A 22,799-nucleotide genomic window follows, 5' to 3' on the forward strand; every position below is an offset into this window, starting at 1 on the left:
TAATAAAAGAACAATTAATAATAAAAGAGGTAAACACAATATGCAACAATAGACCAGAATGTCACAGTTGAAAGGCAAAAAAATGTGTCCACACGCCAACATTAACTCTAACACTTATAGCAATAAATATAGAAGTGTCCAAAGGAGTGTCGACATGGGAGGACACGCGTGTCGTGTCGGACACGGTAGGACACGTGTGTCAGCAATAAATTCAAAGTGTCGGCCAAATCATAGTAAAAAAGCCTATTTATGTAATCTCCTAGATAAATAAACCCTGAATGATATCCTAGCACCAATTCTTCTTTTTCATAACTAAATATATTTATAATCAAATAAAGGTGAACTTTCAATCCAGCTAAAGGTCGAGGGATACAAGAATAAAAATGACATGTAGACAAACATGTTGCACATGAAAACTGCTTGTATTGGCAACACTGATGATATATTTTCTATAACAACTCTATTTAGTTCCCCAAAAGTTATTGTTAAATGCTCAAATATTCACGACAGAGATGGGAATATGTGAAAAGAAAAACACTCCTGTGAGTAATATATGTAGAACAACAACAGTCTGAAGAGAAAATAGACAAAATTATATTACCAAAATAGCTCAACTTTCAAGATCATGGAAAATGGGGTTGGCTTCAAGCTGCTCAGCAAATTTCTCAAGAATATCCTTCACAATCACCCCAAACTCATTTCTCTCTAGTTTACCACCAGTCATCTTTATATCAATACCAGCAAATATCTGATCATAAAGAAGAACCACTGCTTCGTTGGCTTCTGATGGAGGCAGGCCCAGCTCTGGCCCATTTTTCTCAAGAAAAGTCCTCACTCGGTCTTTGCTCCCTTTCCCATCTTCACTGGCATCTTGATCTTGAAACATTCGCTCTATCACAACATTCAAGACCGCCTCATCGGACAGAACCTGCATTTTTATTTCTTTCGAGAATTATCAGTCGGTACCTCCTAATGTTGATTCTCAAGCACATGCAAGGCTTAAAATTTCGGTTTCAGTTTCAGAAATTTCGGCTGAAATTCGGTAAAAAAAAAGAAGCAAATTTCATTATTGAGCCAAAATTTCAGCCGAAATTACTGAACTTTTGTAATTTCGGCAGAAATGTTGGAAAAAAATTACATTTTCCCTCAAATTTCGGATTTGGGTGGTTTTGGTGTCGGTCCCAACCGAGAGCCGAAATTTAAAAGCATGAGCACATGATACACAGACGCACAATTCGAGCACTCTTATTACTCTTTAGAAAACTGGTAATTCAATATTTTCTACAACTTAAAATTTCTTCAAACCAATCATACCCATGAATTTATCAGGAGTTAGACGCGTATCATTTGTCCAATTCCAACCACGATCTGTGTTTCAAAAATCAAATGCGTAGATCATGGAACATCCAAAAGTCGAAGTAATGCAGATTGAGTGATTTGAAAAGATAAAGATTACCCTTGCCTCTAAATCAATTTAAAACCACAAGTGTGATTAATTTAAAACTCTATTTAAAATCATGCACACCGAAAAAACATGGGTGTAGCAACCGTGACTCTTAAAACCAAAGGGCATTTGCTACTTTCCCATGCATTTATCAGTTTCCCAGTGAAAGCAACTATCACTCCTCATAGGTGCACGCATTCAAAGGTTCAGAAAACTTAATATTTGAATTAAGTGAATAAATGCAGCCCCAAGTTTTGAAATTTTGATGGACGACACAAGTACCTCAAGTTCAAGGGTGCATGGACATTTAATACAACATGAACTTCAGGGTGGTATAGCGAATATATCCTTGCAAAAATATCCTTGAAAAAGTAATGGCTTTGGAACTTCAAGTTCAGGTACATCGTTTCTTAGGATGATGCAATTTATACCTAATAATCGCTGAAGTCTCAGAGTATGCATTATGAGTGAATTTTTTTTTCTAGTAATTGGACTTTTTAGCTATTTATGTGTATATACAAAGGAGATAGATTTCCATAACCAGAAACAGTATGGCCTATCCCAATTGATCTAAATGAACAGGTGAAAGGCTTAGTTCATTCAACTACGAATTTCATTATCACTGAGTACTCTATCAAAGATGAAATCATACAGCAAGTGAAAAAGGTGATCCTGGTTTAACCGTGACTGAGGACATCTCATAGTAATGCCAAATGTTTTTAACATTCTTTTGCATGCTACATATCTTGTACTATGAAAGGTCTCATGTCATTCGTTCAGGGCCCCGCCTTGTCCATAGCTTTTCGCTTCCATTTTTTATTTTACAAATTTAATCGGCCACTGATATTGGCGCAACCATGTTTTGATAATGAGATAAAGCCACCTCATTTAATATGTTTTAACCAGCTGTCATAGGCTGCTGAGAGTTTTTTGGGAATTGTAATATCCGTAAAGCAGCTGGTTAAACATATAAGACAAGGCAAGTTCCTCTTATTATCAAAACATGGTCGCGCCGAATATCAGTAGCCATTTCTTATTTTCAAATCTATGCAATTATCTAGATCTATCAATCAATGTTATTGATTTCGGGAACCTGCAGTTTTTCTGAAACATGGAAGCTTCCAGCAGCAATGATTCAGAGGTTGAACTCCTCGGAAGCCATGTCTCAAATATCGTTCTCAGGAATTTCTAGGCAAGGAAAAATCTCTGGATATTTTATTTTATTTTTTCAGGTTTTTGTTGGGAAAAACGATAAAATTAAAATTATTTAAAAAATATATAAAATTTAAGAAACAAAATAAAATAAAAATATCATAAATATATTGTGATATTATCGCGATATTTTATGATAAAAATGAAAATATTGCTATGCTTTTAAAATCTCAGGATTATTTTGTGATTTTGTCGTTTTATCAAAATGTCGAGATAAAAACACGATACTTTGAAAATATCGGATATATTTGTGACATGGCTCAGAAGATAACAAGGTAATGTGGTGTAAATAAAGAAATGAAAAACGAATGTAGTAAATTTAAAAGGGACAACAGGATCAACCTTTCTTAGCTTTGAACCATTTATAACTTTGATATTCTGGATGACAACGACATGCTTTTTAGCCAGCGCATCTGCAAGATCTTGTAGAACATGCTGGAGTAACTGCGCAAATTGAGCCTGACCCAATTCTTCTTCCCCCTCGGCATTGTGTTTCTTTAAAATGCCATCTAGTAGATCACCGGATTCTGTTTAAACACAGATGGGACAGTTGTGAGCTTCTTGGAACTAAAAATTATTATCACGGAATTTGTATTATAGGTCAGCTATTTGAAGTTGCGGGGCATGGAAATATCAGATTCCCTAGTGTGTTTCAGACAAGTTAGGTCTTGGTATTAAGACTCAATAGGATTTCCAAACTTAAAAATTAGAAGTGATCTTCCATTCTATTATCCAGTGATTTAGAAAAAAAATGAGGATCCAATATATTAGCATAAGCAAGCAGGATGATAAACACAGAAGTGGATGACACACAATAGTACAAACTGTAGTTACAAATACCATTCTCCGAAATTCCTCCTCTCTGGAATGTCTTCAGAGAACTTTTGAATATTGAGATTTTATTTGGGATATTATTGAGCAAGTCTCACATTAATAAACTGAAGTAAATAATGTATGAAGACAAAAAATATAAATACATATAGGTAATTCTAAAAAATAAGACAAGAAATATAAATAATATGGTAATCTTAAGAAAATATCAGTATAATAACATTGTACTACCATGAAATCCTGTGAAATCTTGAAAAACCTAAATAAATGGATAAAAAGAGGGGTTTAAAAAATCAAGAAGAAATAATTAATGAAAGTAACAGGTTAATGTCATGATATACCATGAAATCTTGAGAAATCATGGAAAATCTTGTTACCTTAATAAAAATCAGATGATAGTATTATCCTTTGAAAATCAGATGAAAATAACAGAACATTTCCAAATTCTTGGAGATTTATGTCACTCCGCTATGACTCATAACATCTAAACAAGCTAAAATATATTATCCACTATAACTCATAACATCTAAACAAGCTAAAATATATTAACCCATAAAAAAAAAGCTAAAATATATTATCCAGACTCATAGGTGTCTGCATGTACTTATGTCATAATGTATGTCATTGCATATTGTACATATGCATGCCTCCAAGGGATATTTTTTCATGCATAACGTGATTGGAGTAACAAACTAAACTGAAATTTATATGTTATAGAAAAAAAGTCAAATGACTAAAATAGACAATTCTATAGATTTTCACACTTTAAAAATCCTACAAAGATGAATACCAATGTTTCATTAAGGAGACATTACAGTAAGTTATGCAAATTAATTAAATAACAGAGAATTACATAACTAAGCAGTTGAATTTTAAGTCCCTAAATCCAGGCAAGGTTTTAAATTTCTACCGAAACCAACTTAAAATGACCAAAACATTTCTGTTTCCATTCCCGCAGAAACTGAAACAACCGAAATGCACAAACCAAAATCGTAAGTGTAATAGTCGTATACAATATCTGTTATGCATTACATAATTATATTTATATGAATTGCATTAGAAATGTGATGCACGTAGTATGCATAATTATCTATACGAATTACATGTGAAATTTGGAATGTACTAAATTATCAGACATGCGCGACAATGCATGCCACTAGGTGTTCACAATGTTCTTAAACCATTATGGATGGTTGTCTTATGTGATGGTTTTAAGTCTGTAATTGTGCTTATTCTAGCATTTCATACAGTTTCATCTTTAAACCCTATCGTTTGCATATGTTTCCGCCGACCGAAATGTTTCCATTTCTGTGACAACCAAAACTGAAACCAAAATTTAAAACCTTGAATCCAGAGTGTCCGAGAATCCTGAAACGTCTGGCTAGAACTGAAATATCCCATCAGGATAACAGAACTGCCAAAACAACAAAACAACATAATTGAAGGAAAACACACAGTTAAAAATAGGAAAATAATACTCTGAGAATCCGAGCAGTAAAACAATATCTATTGACTAGAAAAAAATTTAATTCCAAACAGCACAACACTCCATATAAATAGCCTTCAATATCCACCAACTCAAACTGAAATAAATTTCTGCACCAACAGTTACAAAATTTACATACTCCTAATCAAAGTAAATAACAGAAAATATCAAATTCTGAATTGTGACACAGAATTATAATTGTTGAGACCCAGGTAGAGCTCACCCTTAAAAGCTAGCCGTTAAGGGGAGGGTGCCCAAACCCCTACAAGCCCAACCACATCAAATCACTTTTCAGGTGTGGGAGCTTTGCTTTTGCGTGGAACCCCCAACAATCCCCCCCACTCCCCACGCAGAAGCAACATGGATAATCTCGCCTCTCCACATGGCGGCAACGTGAGAAATACAAGATCTTCTCCGAGGGAATTTCACCGTCCTTGAAGATACACCGGGGTTACCAAGATCTTCCAAGAGGGAATTTCACCGTCCTCAAGGGCATACCGGGGTTACCACTTCCCGACTCTAATACCACTTGTTGGGATCCGGGTAGAACTCACCCTTAAAAGCTAGCCGTTATGGGGAGGGTGCCCCAACCATTACAAGCCCAACCACATCAAATCACTTTTCTGATGTGGGATCTTTGCTTTTGAGTGGAACCCCTAATCATACTCCAAATAGAAAAATCCCTTAAACTAAAACATCAAATTCTGGATTGTGACTTAGAATTATAACCGCACTCTAAATTGAAAAATCCCTTAAATTAAAACTTCGAAGTCTCAAATACTCCTAGGCTTAAATTCTAAACTTAGAATCCAACTAAAAGTATTCTTTAGTATTTTCATCCTATCAGACATTGGTGTGGCTTTTCAGTCAATTTTACATGGATATGTTGAAAACATATTAATTTGTGCATATTAATAATCGTTATTATGCTTAATTATGAGACGTTATTGCTTATTATTATATGCTTTTGATGATGCATATATATATATATGTGAGAAAACAGTTCCTACACACTTGTGTAGATAAGTTATCTACGCACTAGCTTAAAATACAATGGGGCCCACATTGTTTAGGTGATCCAAGCCATTCATTTTAAAGGCCTTAACATAGATAGGGTGTCCACAAAAAATCAGATCCGTAGGATCATCCCAACCCTACGATTTGTAGAGGTAAAATGGACGTCTTTAAACCTTCACAAATTAGTTCATTTTTTGCCTCCACAGTTCAAATGGTTAGGATGATCCTATGGATCTGATTTTTTGTGGACACCCTATCTATGTGAGGGCCTTTAAAATGAATGGCTTGGATCACCCAAACAATGTGGGCCCCCATTGTATTTTAAGCTAGTGTGTAGATAACTTATCTACACATGTCTGTAGGAACCGTTCTCTCTCTCTCTCTCTCTCTATATATATATATATATATATATATATATATATATAGAGAGAGAGAGAGAGAGAGAGAGAGAGCAGTTCCTGCGCTCAAGCGCAGATAGCTTATCCGAGCTCGAGTGCAGGAAACAAGGGTGGGCCCACATTTTTTGGGTGATCCTAAGCATTCATTTGAAAGTGTGTACCAAAAACCAGCTCCATTGGATCATCTTAGGGTGACCATTTGTGTGTGTGTGGGGGGGGCAATGAAGCACGGATACGGGTACATGGATACGTGATTTTAAAAATAAATAGGATACGAGTACATTGGGGGTACGCTGAATATAATATATTTTTATATTTTATTATATATTTATAAAAATAAAAAATTAAATATTTTGTTAAAGAACTCAAACAATTTAATTGGAGAACAATCAAATAACGATACGGGTACATGGATACGTGATTTTAAAAATAAATAGGATACGAGTACGTTGGGGGTACGCTGAATATAATATATTTTTATATTTTATTATATATTTATAAAAATAAAAAATTAAATATTTTGTTAAAGAACTCAAACAATTTAATTGGAGAACAATCAAATAACGATAACATCACCAAAATCTAATATTACTTCTAAGTTGTTAGGTTTTTAATTACGGGATATAGATATATTATAGATATTTTGATATATTCAACCCCCCTTTTGTTAATTGGGACAACCCCACTATTGTAAATCTGTAATTTTCGATTTAATTTGAACCGGGTGCGCACCCGATACGTACACAAACCCGGGATGGGGCCTTTCAAATGAATGGATCACCCAAAAAATGTGGGCCCACCCTTGTTTCCTGCACTAGAGCGCATGAACTGTTATATATATATATATATATATATATATATATATATATATATATATATATATATATATATATATATATATATGAGGAAAGTTTTTCTAGTCGGCCGACTAGAGAACCTTCTCTAGTCCGCCGACCAAAAACACAGTGGGCCCATGTTGTTTGGATGATCCAAAGCATTCATTTGATGGACCCTGGCATAGATAGGGTGTGCCCAAAAAATCAGCTCCATAGGATCCTCCTAGCCCTTCGATTTGCGGAGGTTAAAAATGGATAGTGGAGGTTAAAAACACAGTGAGCCCACATTCTTTTGATGATCCAAAGCATTCATTTGATGGGCCCTGACATAGATAGGATGTGCCTAAAAAATCATCTCCATAGGATCATCCTAACCCTTCGATTTATGGAGAGGTTAAAATGGACACTTATAAACTCCACAAATTTGTCCATTTTTAACCTCCACAAATCAAAGGGTTAGGATGATCCTATGTAGCTGATTTTTTGGGCACACCCTATCTATGCTAGGGCCTATCAAATGAATGTTTTGGATTATCCAAATAATGTGGGACCACTGTGTTTTTTGGTCGGCGGACTAGAGAAGGTTCTCTAGTCGGCCGACTAGAAAAACTTTCCTCATATATATATATATATATATATATATATATATATATAGGGGGGAAAAGTGAGCGTACTCGGTCGAGTAGATAAGCTTATCTACTCTGTCGCGCTAAAAACAGTGGGGGCCCACATTTTTTGGGTGATCCAAACCATTCATTTGAAAGGTCCTTAACTAGAAGGGTGTCCACAAAAAAATCAGCCCCATAGGATCATCCTAACCCATTCAACAATGGAGGGAAAATGGGCAGATTTGTGGACAAACTGTATCTATCCATTTTTCCCTCCACATTTGGATGGGTTAGGATGATTCTATGGATATGATTTTTTGTGGACACCCTATGTAGATAAGGGCCTTTCAAATGAATGGTTTGGATCACCCAAAAAATGTGGGCCCCCACTGTTTTTAGCTCTACCGAGTAGATAAGCTTATCTACTTGACCGATATAGCAGAAGCGAAAATGAGAGAATTATTTGAATTTCTCCTAAAATTCTAATAGAATTACACATCACTTTTTTTGACTTTTTTTAACAAAGGCACCCATTCAACCCACATATTTTCAATCCTACGCCCTCCTTTATGCTTTTTAACAAAGGCACCCATTAAAGCCACATAATTTCAATCCTACCCCCCTCATTTATGCTTTGGTAATAAAAAAGGTGGACAAAGTCAACATAGTGACGTTTTGTCTTTGCAAAATTACGGATTGGGGACATATGTTACATAACACTATGGATTTTTGTGAACAGATTACATGATATTATGAATTCCGGACAACTTGAAAAATATTAACGAATTCCGGGAACCTTAAGAGGAACAACAATTATGGAAACTGCTATAGATTGGAGGGCTAGGATCAGACTATGGAAATGATTTTACGGGCACAACCTATTTATGTTGTGTTCCATTACATGGACGGTTTGGATCAACCTATGATGTGGTCCATACAGTGCTTTGTCGGCCCGTGCATCACACGGGGTTTTTTACTATTATATATATATATATATAGGAAAAGGTTTCTGAGCTCGAGCTCAGCCTAAGCTAGAGCTCAGAAACCACCACTCCCATAGTTGTTTGACTCATCCTACCCATTCATTTTATAGGTTATGGTTATGGTTAGGATTATAGGTTATGGTTAGGGTTATGATTTGTGGAGGTTTAGAATGGATGGCTAGAAAATGAGCTTCTATAGATTGAATGGTTAGGATTATGGTATGAAGATGGTTTGTTAGGAACACCTTATCCATGTGAGGTCCTATAGAATGAATGGGTTGGATGACTGAAACAACATGGAGATGGTGTATTTATAGAGCTCTAGCTCAAGCTGAGCTAGAGCTCAGAAACCTCGCTCTCTCTCTCTCTCACTCTTTATATATATATATATATATATATATATATATATATATATATATATATATATATATATATATATATATATATAGAGAGAGAGAGAGAGAGAGAGGGCGCGGTTCGTGAGCTAGAGCTCAGCCTGCGCTAGAGCTTACAATACCCCATCTCCCATAGGTGTTTGACTCATCCAACCCATTCATTTTATAACACCTCACATAGATAGGATGTTCCTAAGAAACCATCTCCATACCATAATCCTAACCATCTGATTTATAGGAGCATAATTTCTAGCCATCCATTTTAAACCTCCACAAATCATAACCCTAACCACAAACCATAACCATAACTATAACCTATAAAACTAATGGGTTGGATGACTAAACCAACTATGGGATATATGGTTTGTGAGCTCTCTCTCTCTCTCTCTCTCTCTCTCTCTCTCTCTCTCTCTCTCTCTCTATATATATATATATATATATATATATATATATATATGGGATTTGCTAAGGTCCATCGCAAAAGGCTTTTCGCGGCTGGTCTGTCGCACTTTAGACCAGCCACCTCGTGAATGGAGACAAAAGCTGTTGTCTCCATTCACGAGGTGGATGGTCTAACGTGCAACAGACCAGCCGCGAAATGCCTTTTGCGATTGACACTAGCAATTCCCTATATATATATATATATATATGGAAAGTGTAGCTACTCGGTCGAGGAGCTAACTTAGCTACTACGTCGGCTTAAAATACAGTGGGCCGACATTGTTTGGGTGATCCAGACCATTCATTTGATGAGCCCTCACATAGATAGGGTGTGCCCAAAAAGTCAGCTCCATTGGATCATCCCAACCCTTCAAACTGTGGAGGCAAAAATGGACAGATTTGTGAAGGTTTATACACGTCCATTTTTGCCTCCACAAATCGTAGGGTTGGGATGGTCCTATGGAGCTCATTTTTTGGGCACACCCTATCTATGTGAGGGCCCATCAAATGAATGGTTTGCATCACCCAAACAATGTGGGCCTCCACTGTATTTTAAGCCGACGGAGTAGCTAAGTTAGCTACTTGACCAAGTAGCTACACTTTTCAATATATATATATATTGAAAATTTTGATGATGCATACTATATAACTGGGAGAAGTAGTTAATATAATATGTAATTAGCTAATGATATCAAAATGTTGAATTTTAGTCCCACATAAAGACCAAGCCCGTTGAGTGGGATGAGACGGATCACACGTAGGTTTTAAGCCACCCTAACTCCGTGCTGAGTGGGATGAGACTGATCACACGTAGGTGATAAGCAGTAAAAAGTATACTTCCATAAACTAATACAATAATCTATTCCGTGCTTGAGGTTAATTTACTGCAAAGTAAACATGAAAAGTACTTTACCTATGGTATGAAAGTATAGCTATGATAAAACCTAACCTTCAAAAGGAGGAACACCCATTTCTACTCCCATATGAATAAGAGCATTCCGTATTTCATTTTTACTAAGCTTCCCTGTATCCTTTGTATCCAGATCCGTGAAGAGACTCTCCGCCAACATTGCAAAATCATCTTCATCCTCCAAGAAAAGTCGAAGGGCACTTCCATCCAAAACAGACACAACGAGAGGGTCACCTGTATGAAAATTCAATTTGTAAGGTAGTCTAGCTAACCATTCAAGAAAATGAGTAGTGATTACATCAAAATATGAATAAATAGTGGTGAAATATTTTAGTAGAGAGAGAGAGAGAGAGAGAGAAGAAGAAGAAGAAGAATCCTCCAAGATGTACCTACTTGCACTAGCATTAGTACAAAAATAATACTCAAAATTGTAAGAATACACATGCAACAAAGGCAGTCTGTATTTTATTCAATGATAAGTTAGAAGGTAAGAACACCATATACTCAAGATTTAAGTTCACATAGTAACAACATAAACAATGTGAGAGCTTCAAATTTTCTGTTCTTTCGGTAATGAGGTGAGTGGATGCACGGTAAATGTAAAAGATTGATGTGACATTTTTTGCCTTGCACACACAAAAAATAATAAATGGCGCAAAAGATAGGCAGAACCATGTTTTGATAATAGGCACGAAACTCAACTTGCTGCATATACTTTAACAGTTTAACCAGCTGTCAAATACTTATGACAGCTTTTTGGGAATTGGAACAGCTGGTTTAAGCATATAAAACAAGGTGAGTTTGCGCCTATTACCAAAACATGATTGTGCCGATATCCCTTCCCAAAAAATATCGCATAAACAAATTTACTGCTCTTTTTGTGACTTGAAATATTGCATAAAAGGAATTTTTTCCTTCTCACAATATATTAATTTTTGTCTAAGTAGTATAAGAAAATATCACTTTGAAACAGTATGCGAATAAAAACAGGCCCATAAAGCACAACAAAAAACAGTAGTGGCTATTAATAAGAGTGCAAAGTGGCCTGCACATGGCAAATGCATTGTTATAGACAATTTAAATTTTTAGCATCCTGTGCTAAAGAACATGACACTATAAATGTTTGTGAAAAGTATATAAATTACACACAAGGGTGTCTGTATAAGAGACAAGCACCACATGTCGCAGAGAGAAGTGGTCTGCATAAGGAAAATGCACAAAGTGATGCTGCCAATTTAAATTTTTTGCACCCTGACAAATAATGGGACTAAATATTAGGATGAAAACTATATAACTTACACACAGACATCTGGTAAAATTTAGTTTGAAAACTCTATCACTTAAGTGTGCACTAGTGTGTCTGTATCAGTCACAGATACCAGGTACCACGGGCCAGCAAGTTCGTCGGGTTATATGATAATATTGAAAGATGCATCACTTTAAAGAAAGGACAGCCCAGTGCATGAGGCTCCCGCCATTGCGGGGTCTCGGGAGGGCTAGAAACTTAAGCAACTTGTGATTAATATAAATAATATGAGGAAATAAAATAAAAATTGCATTAAGGTTTTGTCCTAAGAGATGTAATGAAAATGTGATAGGCACATCACGTAAGGGGGGTGCAACAACGTCACTTTACGTTGCCCCCTATTAGCCCTTCTCACATAAGTTTCAGTTTGCTTGCTGCTTCAAAACATAAGTTTGACTTGTACTATACTAATAAGGGCTATGAGGGCAGCAGCGGAAGTACTCAAGGGCATGCAGCAGTTTTGCACTTTGAAGTTCCTAGGATTGGCACGTTAGCCAAGAAAGCCTTAGTGCACAAAGGTATAAAGCTCAAACAGTGGCTTAGTAACAGATTCAAAGAGTCTAGTTAGTGGTCCTCGCTCCGGGGATTCCCCTATTCATGTAAGTTCGCAGTTAGAAGCCTCCGTTGTTGACGGAAGAAATGATGGTATATAGATGGAAGCATCCAATGGAGACACTCGCGATTGATAGATTGTGTACAGTTTTATAAGTGGATGGATAAAAGGGCGGTCAGTCTAATTAGAGGAAATATAAAAGAGATGTGAGATGGTGGTCACGGGTTCGAGTCACGGAAACAGCATCTCTGCAAAGCAGAGGTAAGGCTGTGTACATCTAGCCCTCCCCAGACCTCACAATGGCGGGAGCCTCGTGCACTGGGCTGCCCTTTTCTTTTCTTTTTTATAAAAGTGATGTGAGATATGCGGAAGGGCGATCGACGATGCCTTCTTTCTAAAACTAGCTAGAAGAGCCTTACCAGCTCCGAAAACACCTTACTAATAGGGCGCATTACGAGCAAGAAAACAGCTGGCACTATCAGGCTTGATTCCCTTCTTCCTCTAGAAATAGATCCCCCTTCTCTGTAGTAGACACAATAAGCATTCCAAAAAAAAAATGGAACTCTTCAATTTACAAACATCAGCAAATAGGTGTCACTGTCAATGGAAAATGGGCGTCAAACGACACGCTTCCATAATGGCTGGAAAGAGAATAAAGCAGCAGTTGAGAGTTCATGCTACAAAGGTTTTTATTTTCTGAACAGTAACACTCCATTTGATATTACTCTAAGATAAAAGAAAAAAAATAACGTCTAACATATCAGGGGTAACAACCCTGTCTATAGCAATTTTCAAATCACTGAACCTCCCTTCAATTTTATTAGTAAGTTACTTATAATTGGGGTTGAGCCCCTAGCACAATTGGTAAAGATTATGTTCTTCGACCCTGAAGTCGGAGGTTCAGTCCTAGCTTACATACCCCAAAAAAAAGACGTTACTTAGAATTACTTAAGCGCCCATTTGGATCAGTGTTTAAAAACGCGGATTTGACGCGGAACGCGGCCAGGAAAAATCCTTGTCGACTCAACGCGGACGCGGCCAAGAATGCGGTTGACGAGGTTGACGCGGTCATAACTTGGGAGAGTCGAAGGAGTTTAATGACTATGTAGGGCAAAACGCGGAATGCGGATGTGGTGCAATGCGGAACGCGGCCAAGGCAAAAAGGAGTCGACTCGGGAGAGTTCCTTGTCGAGTCAAGGAGTTTTTGAACACTGATTTGGATACCTCATATACTGTATTTGGATTTGGAATTGAGTTTTGAATACAAAATGAATAGATCCGGCAGCTCATGTTGAGGGAGAAAGAGAGGGAAGGGGGTACTTCCTATTGGAGGCGAGACGTTGAGGAGCAAAGAGGACGTTGAGGAGCAAAGAGGGTGAAGGAAACTGCCAGATCTGTGGATTTCCAATTTCTTATTTGCACAGCTTATTTGGAAATCTGATTTTTTTCACTGTCAGTTGCTGAACTGGAAATCCAAGAATTTGATCGGATCCAAATTTTAATGCAAAAAGGGCTGCAAATGTGAGAAATCCAAATCAAAATCTTCTCTGCATCCAAACGGGTCCCTAAATGATTACAAGAGGTTGAGCACCCCAAATTCTCAACCAAGAAATGCTGACATTATGGTCAGCAACAAAGTCTAGAATGGCATATACCATTAGCTCAAGGGTGCCTAGGATCACTTGAGGAACATGCATTACTGAGTAGTTTCATTCAGCTAGTGGTTCCGAAAAATCGATTAGGAAAGTTCAAGAACTAAATCAAGAATTTCGATACGTTACTCCAAAGTAGAATCATCAGCACCAGCCAGTATCAAGAATGCTCCCCTCACCCCCCCCCCCCCCCCCAACTGATCTAGTTTAGTGGTAGAGGTAGGCCAGCGTGGTTCACTGTGGCTCTAATGCCAGTTTTGAAGCAAATAGGGGGTGATAACATTCAGACCTCTCTTAGACTAAGAGGGGCCCACCACACACACACACACTGTACACAATTGACAGATTAAGCTTAGAAAAAACCTATATGGTGTGGAATTTACCAACACCAGCCAGTCTCAAGAATTTACCAGAGAAGAAACTTATAGGGTCAGAATTTCGTTGTCCAATTCGACCCAAATAAAACACAAAAAAAAAAATCTAACCTCAAGAGTTACGATACTTAAAACATAAATGAACAAATAAAATCATCATCCAGATAGGTTATTTGTTGAGTTGGGTGTCTTTAATTCAACCCGGTTGTGTCCAAAATATTGTGTGTGACCCGGAAGCTGCCCGTTTATTGCTCAGCCCGACCCATTTCGGATATGCTTGTTTTGGGCCGCTTTGTATAAGGGGCTTCAGGGCTTATTTCGTATTCTTGTCATTAAAGAAAAGGGTTGAGATCTCAAAAAGGGAAAAGGGTGTACTAGGGTTTCTTTGTGGGTTTGGTGAGAGATACTGATTTTCTCTTGTAATCTCCTGTTCCTATAGTGGATTTACTCATCGCCTCTACCGTGCATGTAGGCTTTACGCCAAAACCACGTAAATCTTTATGTCTTGGTGTGTTTTCTTGTTTCATTTTGTTCTTCCATTGAAATTGCATATTGCCATTGTAGGTGATGATGCCGAAATCCGCTCTACACGATCTGGTGGTGATAGAGTTTACCCTGCAGATTTCTTACACTTACAGGAAGGATATTAGTAAACTCGAAGCTACGGCCCCAGGTGACACTGATATTCAAGCTAGAAATCGGAATCACAGGTGAATTGAAGGGAAGTAGATTCGATTTAGAAGCGTTACCAATGAATATGAGTAGGGAAGAATTGTGACTGAACTTGGTTGTTGCCAAGCTTCCTACATACCCTTTCTTTGAAGATCAAGTCTAACGTAGTTCCATTATGAAGGTGATGGTCCCTTATAGAGAATAGAGTCCACAATAGTTAGAATCTTACTGTTTTTAGGAGTCTTTCCTAATTGGTCAACTTCCTCGGGAGATAAGTTTATATCTATTTTTAATAGATATCCTGTTTCCCTGTACAAGCAAGTTACTAATATGCGACTCTTTTAGTTGGAAAGCCACTGCCCTTAGGGCATATTGCCTCTTTGAGGGGCGGTTTGCCAATTATGAACATTGCTATTTATGAGGGGAGGATAAGATTTTATTATCTTTCCCCTAGGTCGGCTCCTAATTATTCGGAAGTGCCACGTGTTGTTCATCTAAGTGCCGATTTTACCCCCAACAGTAGGGTTTTTTCACAAAATTATTATAGTTTGCAAAAGTTCAATTGCTAGATGAATCTTATATTATGGAGACCAAATTCCTCATTTCAACAATATAAGAAGGACAAAAAAAAATAATAATCAAACAATGAGAATCAATAAACACACATCAATGATCAAACAAATTCCAAATAAATAAATAAACCAAGAAGATCGGATACCTTTGAGTTCATCGGCGAGGGCAATAATGTAATTTCGGAGCTCGGATGATGCTTCTTCTTCGTTGTGGAATTCCGTTAAAGAGAAACTAACGGCGTCAGCATTGATCCGTTTGAGTGCTGACGATTTTAGGTTATCGGGCAAGGAGAGGCCGAATAAGGAAGAAGAAGCTATGGATTCGGCTACGTGAAGAATCGTAGCTCCATTAACGGCGGCGTTAGGGTTTGGGAGACGGGGATCGATGGCTCTGAGCTGAGTTCCGTCAAGCACCGTTAGACCTCCGTCAGCCATTTCTTCCCGAGAGAGTAATTTTTAGAGTCGATTTGGAAAGGAGGGTAAGAAAGAGGCGAACAAGACTATATGCTTTTTTTCCTTACTTTTAGGAGAATGATAAATTCGCATCACTATAGGATAATTCACACCCCTTTAAGGTGAATCGATGTGGCAGACTGTAACGCTCTTTCACTTTCACGGGGAGTGAATTATCCTAGAGTGGGAGCGAATTCACCATCGTTCTACTTTTATTTTGAAGTATTCATTACATTGAGAAGTGACAGGGGTTGGGAATTAATACTCAATAGTGTAGGTAATTACGGAAACACCATTTATTTTGCGTGTCTTTGCGCTTAGAGAAATTGATCCGAGTCAAGAGATGACTTCGACATAGAAACACTCTGTTTTAAAATTCAAAAGATACTGATATTGACAATACCCTTTTGATAATTGCACAAACACGTCTTGTATTTTCCTTGTTAATTGAATTCTAAGAACTGTAATAACCTTTGACGGCTGTTTAAGTAATAAAAGACAGGATGAGTTTGTGCAATTATCAAAACATGCTGGTGCCAATATCAGTTTCTGAGAAAATCTTTTTATAACTAAGTGGTGTTTATTATACCAAGCCCAAGGCCTGTTCATTTTGGTTTTTGAGAATTGATTTTGAGTCCAAAACTGATTGTTGGATTCAAAAATGGATAAATTTTACGGTGGACGGCCCGCTCGTGCATGCATGTGGTCCACATTTTTGGGTCACAAACCATTCATTTGTTGGGCCCTGATGTAGATAGGGTGTGCCTAGAGAATCTTCTCCGGATGTTCCTAACCCTTCAATTTGCAAAGGTTTAAAATGGACGGCACAATATAACAACCTTCGCGGATCAGAGGATTAGGATCATCCTATGGAGAAGATTTTCTGGGCACACCCAATCTACACCCGGGACCAACAAATGAACGGTTTAGATGACCAAAACAATGTGGGCCCCACTGTATTTTTTTGTGTTACATGTGCATGCACGGTCGTCCACCATATAAATTCTCTCAAAATTAAAACACAAAATAAGTTTTGGACTCACCCAAAATCGATTTTCAAAATCTAAAGCCAGTTTTGGTTTTTGACTCTGAGACTTGATTTTGAATCCGAAACTGTTTATCGGATTCAAAATTAAACCCAAAATCAGTTTCGCTCTCAAAAGTGATTCTCAAAATCCAAAAGGCCTAAAAGAATGGGGCCTTCGGATTCGATTTTGGGTCCAAAACTGATTATTGAACTCAGTTTTCCCTGCACAGAAGCAGCCCTAATTTTGAATTTTCAAAACATTGGATGTATGTGAGGCTAAACTCGTAATTGTCACGGAAAGTAAGGGCATTGTTGCAACTGAGAACAATGAGCCAGAAATGTTAAAATGGAGAGCAGGAATAGGATGGTAGAGAAATTGGGTTTTATCATTTGATTTCTTGATTTGGTGGGCCCGCAACTACGCGTGGGGTCGTTTTGAATGATTCTGCGTTTCTTTGCTTCTGACTTTCTGTTGCCCATTCAATGCCGGCCTTTGAACGCCTTTCTTTGATAAATATAGAGATTTTGCATGAAATCCTTGATAAATATCGAAATTTCACTTGACTCCTTTTCTAAGATCTTCATCATGATAAGATTGTAATCGGCCGGGAAATTGCCATGGGAAATTGATGCAAATTTAGGTTACTATTCACCCACTAAGCACCGTCCGGCACGGTCTGCCAGTGCACCTGGTGTGGTGTGTGAGTGTGTGGTGAATGCGCAGGTGTGCCAGCCGATGATCAAGACTTTTCCACACCCATGACCAATTAACCTTCATCAGACCCCATGTTCCCATAAAAAACACCATCCCTTGTACCACCATCAGACTCTACAACCACTATACCCATAAAAAACACCATCCCCTATACTCATCAGACAACATGTTCCCATAAAAACACCATCCCCTATACTCATCAGACAACATGTTCCCATAAAAACACCATCCCCTGTATCCACAACACAATCCCATCTTCATGTCCATCAGACCCCATCCTTAGACAATATCGATTCTCAATACTCGCCAATTCCTCATGCCCTATTATGCTTTGACCGGACATCCTTGCCGGACTCACCCTAACCCAATTGGTCCTAACCGGATCTAGCCACACATAAAACATCCACCATATGTGTCGTACACATTAAAATTATTTGTAATGTGCACATGTATGATCAATATTGGAATATTGAATGATCAAACCCATTTCAATCAGTATGTGCTGTGCACGTTGAATCGCCCAAACCGGCTCAACCGGCCTAACTTTAACTGGACCCTCCCCTACCCGGTCCAACCCAAGCCCACCCGAGTGAACCCGATCCCACCGGGTCAACCCAAACCGTCCAAGTAAGCCCAACCCATCTGGCCCAACCCGAACCCATCCGGTCTAACCCTAACCCACACGAGCTAACTTAACCCAACCATACACCATCCAAACTAAAACCTCATTTAGTTGCACCACCCTAACCCAATCTACCCGAACCACACCTCTCAACACCCAACCTCTTATCTGTTCAATCCAAGATCCGTGCATCATGCCCCTCCATAGAAGACCATACTTCATAGATTACTCCAAGATCCATGCATCATGCCCCTCCATAGAAGACCATACTTCATAGATTAAATCCAATGTCCATTATACTATGGCCCATCAGATTACTCTCATACCCATTATAACATAGTGCATCAGGTTACCCATATGTGTTCCATCCCTAGACAACACACCCTCTCCATATATCCTATATCCATACACTACCACAACCCATTAAACCACCACCATATACCTCATGCCATTAGACCCCATTCTACATTACACATTACTTCGACCATCCTTATCTGATGCAATTAACCCCTCTAGCTGCACCACTCCAGCTGGATTCAACCGACCTAAATGAAGCCTACCTCAACCGAGTTATACCTCCGCTATCCTAAACCGGGCTGCACCCCTTTTAACTGAGTCACCTCACCCTCTACCTAACCTAGTTGCACCTTCCATCCCGACCGAGTGCACCCTTTTACCCCCCACCAAGTTGCACCTCCTTTCCTTATCAAGTTGCACCCCATCCCTAATCGAGTGGACCCCCTAGACCCTAACCGAGTTGCATCCCTATGTCCGAACCCAATTAGCCTAAACCCTTAAGACCCACACCCAACCCAAACCCCATTCACTTGGCCGAATTTCATAAGCCCATCCCTTGGACCCTCAAATCCCATTCCTTGAATGTAGATGATTCCTTGTTCAAATCCTTGAAACCCATTCCCAATTAAAAATCCAATTCCCAAAGCCAAGTTTCTAATTCCTAAATCCGAGTTTTCAAGTCACATATCCAAATTTCCAATCCAAACACCAATTCCATCTTTCAAAATTCAAACCCTTTCAACGGAACTACACATGGCTTGATCCCTATTGGATAGGGTACGTAGGCAACTTGGCGAAACCAAGTTCAGTCACACCCTTCTTCATCCTTCCCACTCTCCCAAACCCTCTCCCATCTTCCTCCACGCCCCTTACCATTCTAATCCCTTTCCAAAACCCATATCTTGCATTGATTATCTTATATTGCGCAATTAGTTTAGTTGTTTGTCTTTGCATGTTAGGAATCACGTGTTTAGGTTGTCCCTTTTGTTCTTGCTTGTTATTCTTAGAATTTGCACGCTTAGGTTGTTTGTTTCGGTTTCTTACATGATTAGAATAATTACTTGCTTACGTTGTAGATTTGCATGCTCAGTCAATTGTACTTAAGTTTGGAACTCTAAAAAATTTGAAAACTTCAAGGACCTAAACCTCATGTTCAAATCATTCAAATTGGAAAATTTCAATTCAAAACTTTAAATTCCAAAGCATAAAGCTTTAGGTTCCAAAACTTTGAGATTTGAATCTAGGTTCCCAAAATAGAATCTGTAGATCCTAAACTTTACAAAAACTCTGAAAATGCAACTTAGGACCATTGCATTAGTCTTAGGAGCATATAGCATAAGTCACTTCAAAGCAACTAAATTCAACTCACCCAAAGCATCATCAATCTCATAAAACGTCAAAAATACTCACATAGGCACTTAGGCAACTAGCCAGGCATTTAGGATCACAACTCCTAGCCCGCATGAGTCTAAACTGTGAACGGCCAAATCATTTATTGCATATAGGTTTATCCAATAAAACGTCATATTTACTCCTTTTAGTTAGAACTTAAATAGTTAAAGATTTTAAAAGGTAAAGACCAGCCTTACCTGGCAAGATTGGTGCCTAACACCTTCCAATCTTGTAGCCAGGTAACTTACCCAACTTTGATTCATAGACCAAACCTACAGAGTTAATTATGGGTCCTAGGCCCTAACCTAGATGGCGACTTGGTCTTTTTGCTTCTTTTGTGAAGTTCGGAATTTTGTCCCAAATTCACAGGAGAAGCAACTACATTCAAACTCAATATAAAAAATAAGAGCAAACACTACAAAAGCACACAAACCCTCGTGGGTTACGGAAGAGATGACCTCCCGACAGGATCCATACAACCATCGGCAGATTTTCACAAAACTAAGTCCTCTGTTTGCTAAATAAGTGCATGTTTGTTTCAACTCTCATACGACTCATATTTTAGCTTTGTTTGGCGCCAAACTTAGCTAGCAGACGTCCCTACTATTCCCTGTTGTTTCACATAGCAAAATGTCCATCACTTTTTATCTTATAACCGCCTAACCTAGATTCTGTAACACCCGATTAACAGTCCAAAACTAGGGTTGAACTTGGGTTAGGTTTTACCCGGGGCGCATCAACCCGATCCGAAAAAACCAAGGATTGGGTTTAAAGAGGCTGGGTCTCGGGCTGGGTTGGGTTTCAATTTCAAAACCTGAGGTTTTCTTGGTTCGGTTCGGGTTTTAAGCCAAAAACCCCGCAAACTGGAAAAACCAGAGATATTTCGTATGAACGGTTTTTAAATTTTTTTATGTTATAATCGATGCAATTTTTCTGTAATGATAAGTTTGAAAGCCCTAAGAAGGGGATACACGTCAATTTTCCCCCTTTCTCGTCTCCCACTTTCCCACTTCTCTCCATTCTCTATCTCTCTGATTCTCTGGAAACAATTTGAAATACAAGGTGACAATCCAAGAGGGGGAGGTGAATTGGCTAATTAAAATTTTGGGGCTTAATTAAGTGGATTATTAAAATTATTTTACCAATTAAGCCTTAACAAATCTAACCCTTTGTTAATCAATAAATATAATGTAGGATAGGGATTAGATATAACTTTATACTCAATGAAACATAAACACAAGTAAATGGTAGAGATTACCAAACACCAAAGTGCAAAGAGAAGGAGAATAGAAAACATCCACAAGGCACATGTTTTATAGTGGTCCGGTCACGACTTGACCTACTCCACTCTTCCAAGTTTTACCTCCTTGGGATCTCCACTAAACCAATAAGATTCTTCAATGGGCGAATCTCAAAGCCGTACACCAACTTCTCATTCAAAGGGATCACACCCTTTTTGCACAAACCCTTGTGAGGGCACCTCCCTCTTACAATGATTCATCTTTCTTAATGGGCTGAATCGGAGACCCTTAAAAACAAATGAAGAAATAAAAAGAAAAGCTCTCTTTGCCTCTTAGATAGGCTGATTACACTTTGAAAGCTCACAAACACTCCAAGGAAAATAAAATGTAAAGCCTATGGAGTACCTCTTGATAGAATGTACAAATACAAGTTCAAAGAGGTTTTAACCTTTCATATAAAAGTTTTGGTTCAAGAAGATATGATTTAATCTTGTCAAAAGGTTATTTTGAACGGTTTAGATAGTGTATATATAGCCCACAAGAAAATATGACTGTTTGGGGGTAAAACTGTAAAATACATGGTTGAAAAGTCAACCTATGCAAGCCTCAACGGATCTATTTCCATGTCGCGGCGGTCGACCGAGGCCCATCGGTCGCCCGCCCTTATCGGGCTCTAAGTTTGAATTTTAAATTTCATACCGGAGCGGTCGACCGGCCCTAGGGCGGTCGCCCGGCGAGGGCTACCTGTTTGAAATTAATTTTCGGCTCAAAAATACTATCTCGGTGGACCTCCAAGCCCAACCTGGATGTTTTCTGGATTTCTAGAAAACATATCCGCAGTCGCCCTGCTTACCCGGGTCGACCGGCCCGATAAATTTCGAGATGCCCTGGAATTCCAGGTAGCATCCCGCGGTCGCCCGGCATAGCCCGGTCGACCGGCCTTGAGTAAAATTTCATTTTTAACTTTAAATTCGAAGGGGCTTTGGGCTTGGGCTCAAGTCCTAAGTTTTCAAACACATATTTGGTATGTGTATGGTTTCCAAAGATGTAAAAACTTAGGTATGCAAACCATTTTGAAAACCTTTTGAAGGTGCATTTAAACATAAAATCAAGAGGATTCCAAATACATTCTATAAGTAAGAACCTTGAGTCTTCTTAAAATGTCTTTGCTCTTTGCACTTCCTTGGAATTCTTCAGCTTGAATGAATATCTTGAACTTTGTCTTGGCTCTTGTGACTTGTCCTCCAATCTTCAATGCATGTTGAGGTACATGAGGTGTCACCATGGTATGTTCAATTCCAAGCTCCTTCTTGACACTTTCTGGGGAACTTGTGGGATCTTCATGTTGAGCTCCTTGACTTG

At 38.4% G+C, this 22,799-nt stretch overlaps 1 protein-coding gene across 1 annotated transcript; it reads right to left on the reverse strand.

Moving 5' to 3' along the window:
* Positions 1 to 420: 420 nt before the first annotated feature.
* Positions 421 to 16,174, reverse strand: LOC143885249 (calcium-binding EF hand family protein). The gene is made up of 4 exons (XM_077389327.1): positions 15,837 to 16,174; positions 10,601 to 10,795; positions 2,999 to 3,183; positions 421 to 928 (listed from the first exon to the last, which is right to left on the reverse strand). The coding sequence occupies exons 1-4, from the start codon at positions 16,123 to 16,125 to the stop codon at positions 611 to 613; spliced, it is 987 nt and encodes a 328-aa protein (XP_077245442.1). The 5' UTR covers positions 16,126 to 16,174; the 3' UTR covers positions 421 to 610.
* Between the last annotated feature and the right edge of the window lie 6,625 nt (positions 16,175 to 22,799).

The sequence above is a fragment of the Tasmannia lanceolata genome, unplaced genomic scaffold (assembly GCF_043159265.1).
Source record: "Tasmannia lanceolata isolate RefF3 unplaced genomic scaffold, GAP_Taslan_0.1 ptg000008l, whole genome shotgun sequence".
Lineage (NCBI taxonomy): Eukaryota > Viridiplantae > Streptophyta > Magnoliopsida > Canellales > Winteraceae > Tasmannia > Tasmannia lanceolata.

Coding starts and splice junctions, on each gene's coding strand:
- LOC143885249 (XM_077389327.1), bottom strand. CDS start 16,125: ATGGCTGACGGAGGTCTAACGGTGCTTGACGGAACTCAGCTCAGAGCC. Junction 3,184..10,600: donor GGGTGTTCCTCCTTTTGAAG/GTTAGGTTTTAT, acceptor GTGTTTAAACAG/AATCCGGTGATCTACTAGAT. Junction 929..2,998: donor ATGGTTCAAAGCTAAGAAAG/GTTGATCCTGTT, acceptor ATAAAAATGCAG/GTTCTGTCCGATGAGGCGGT.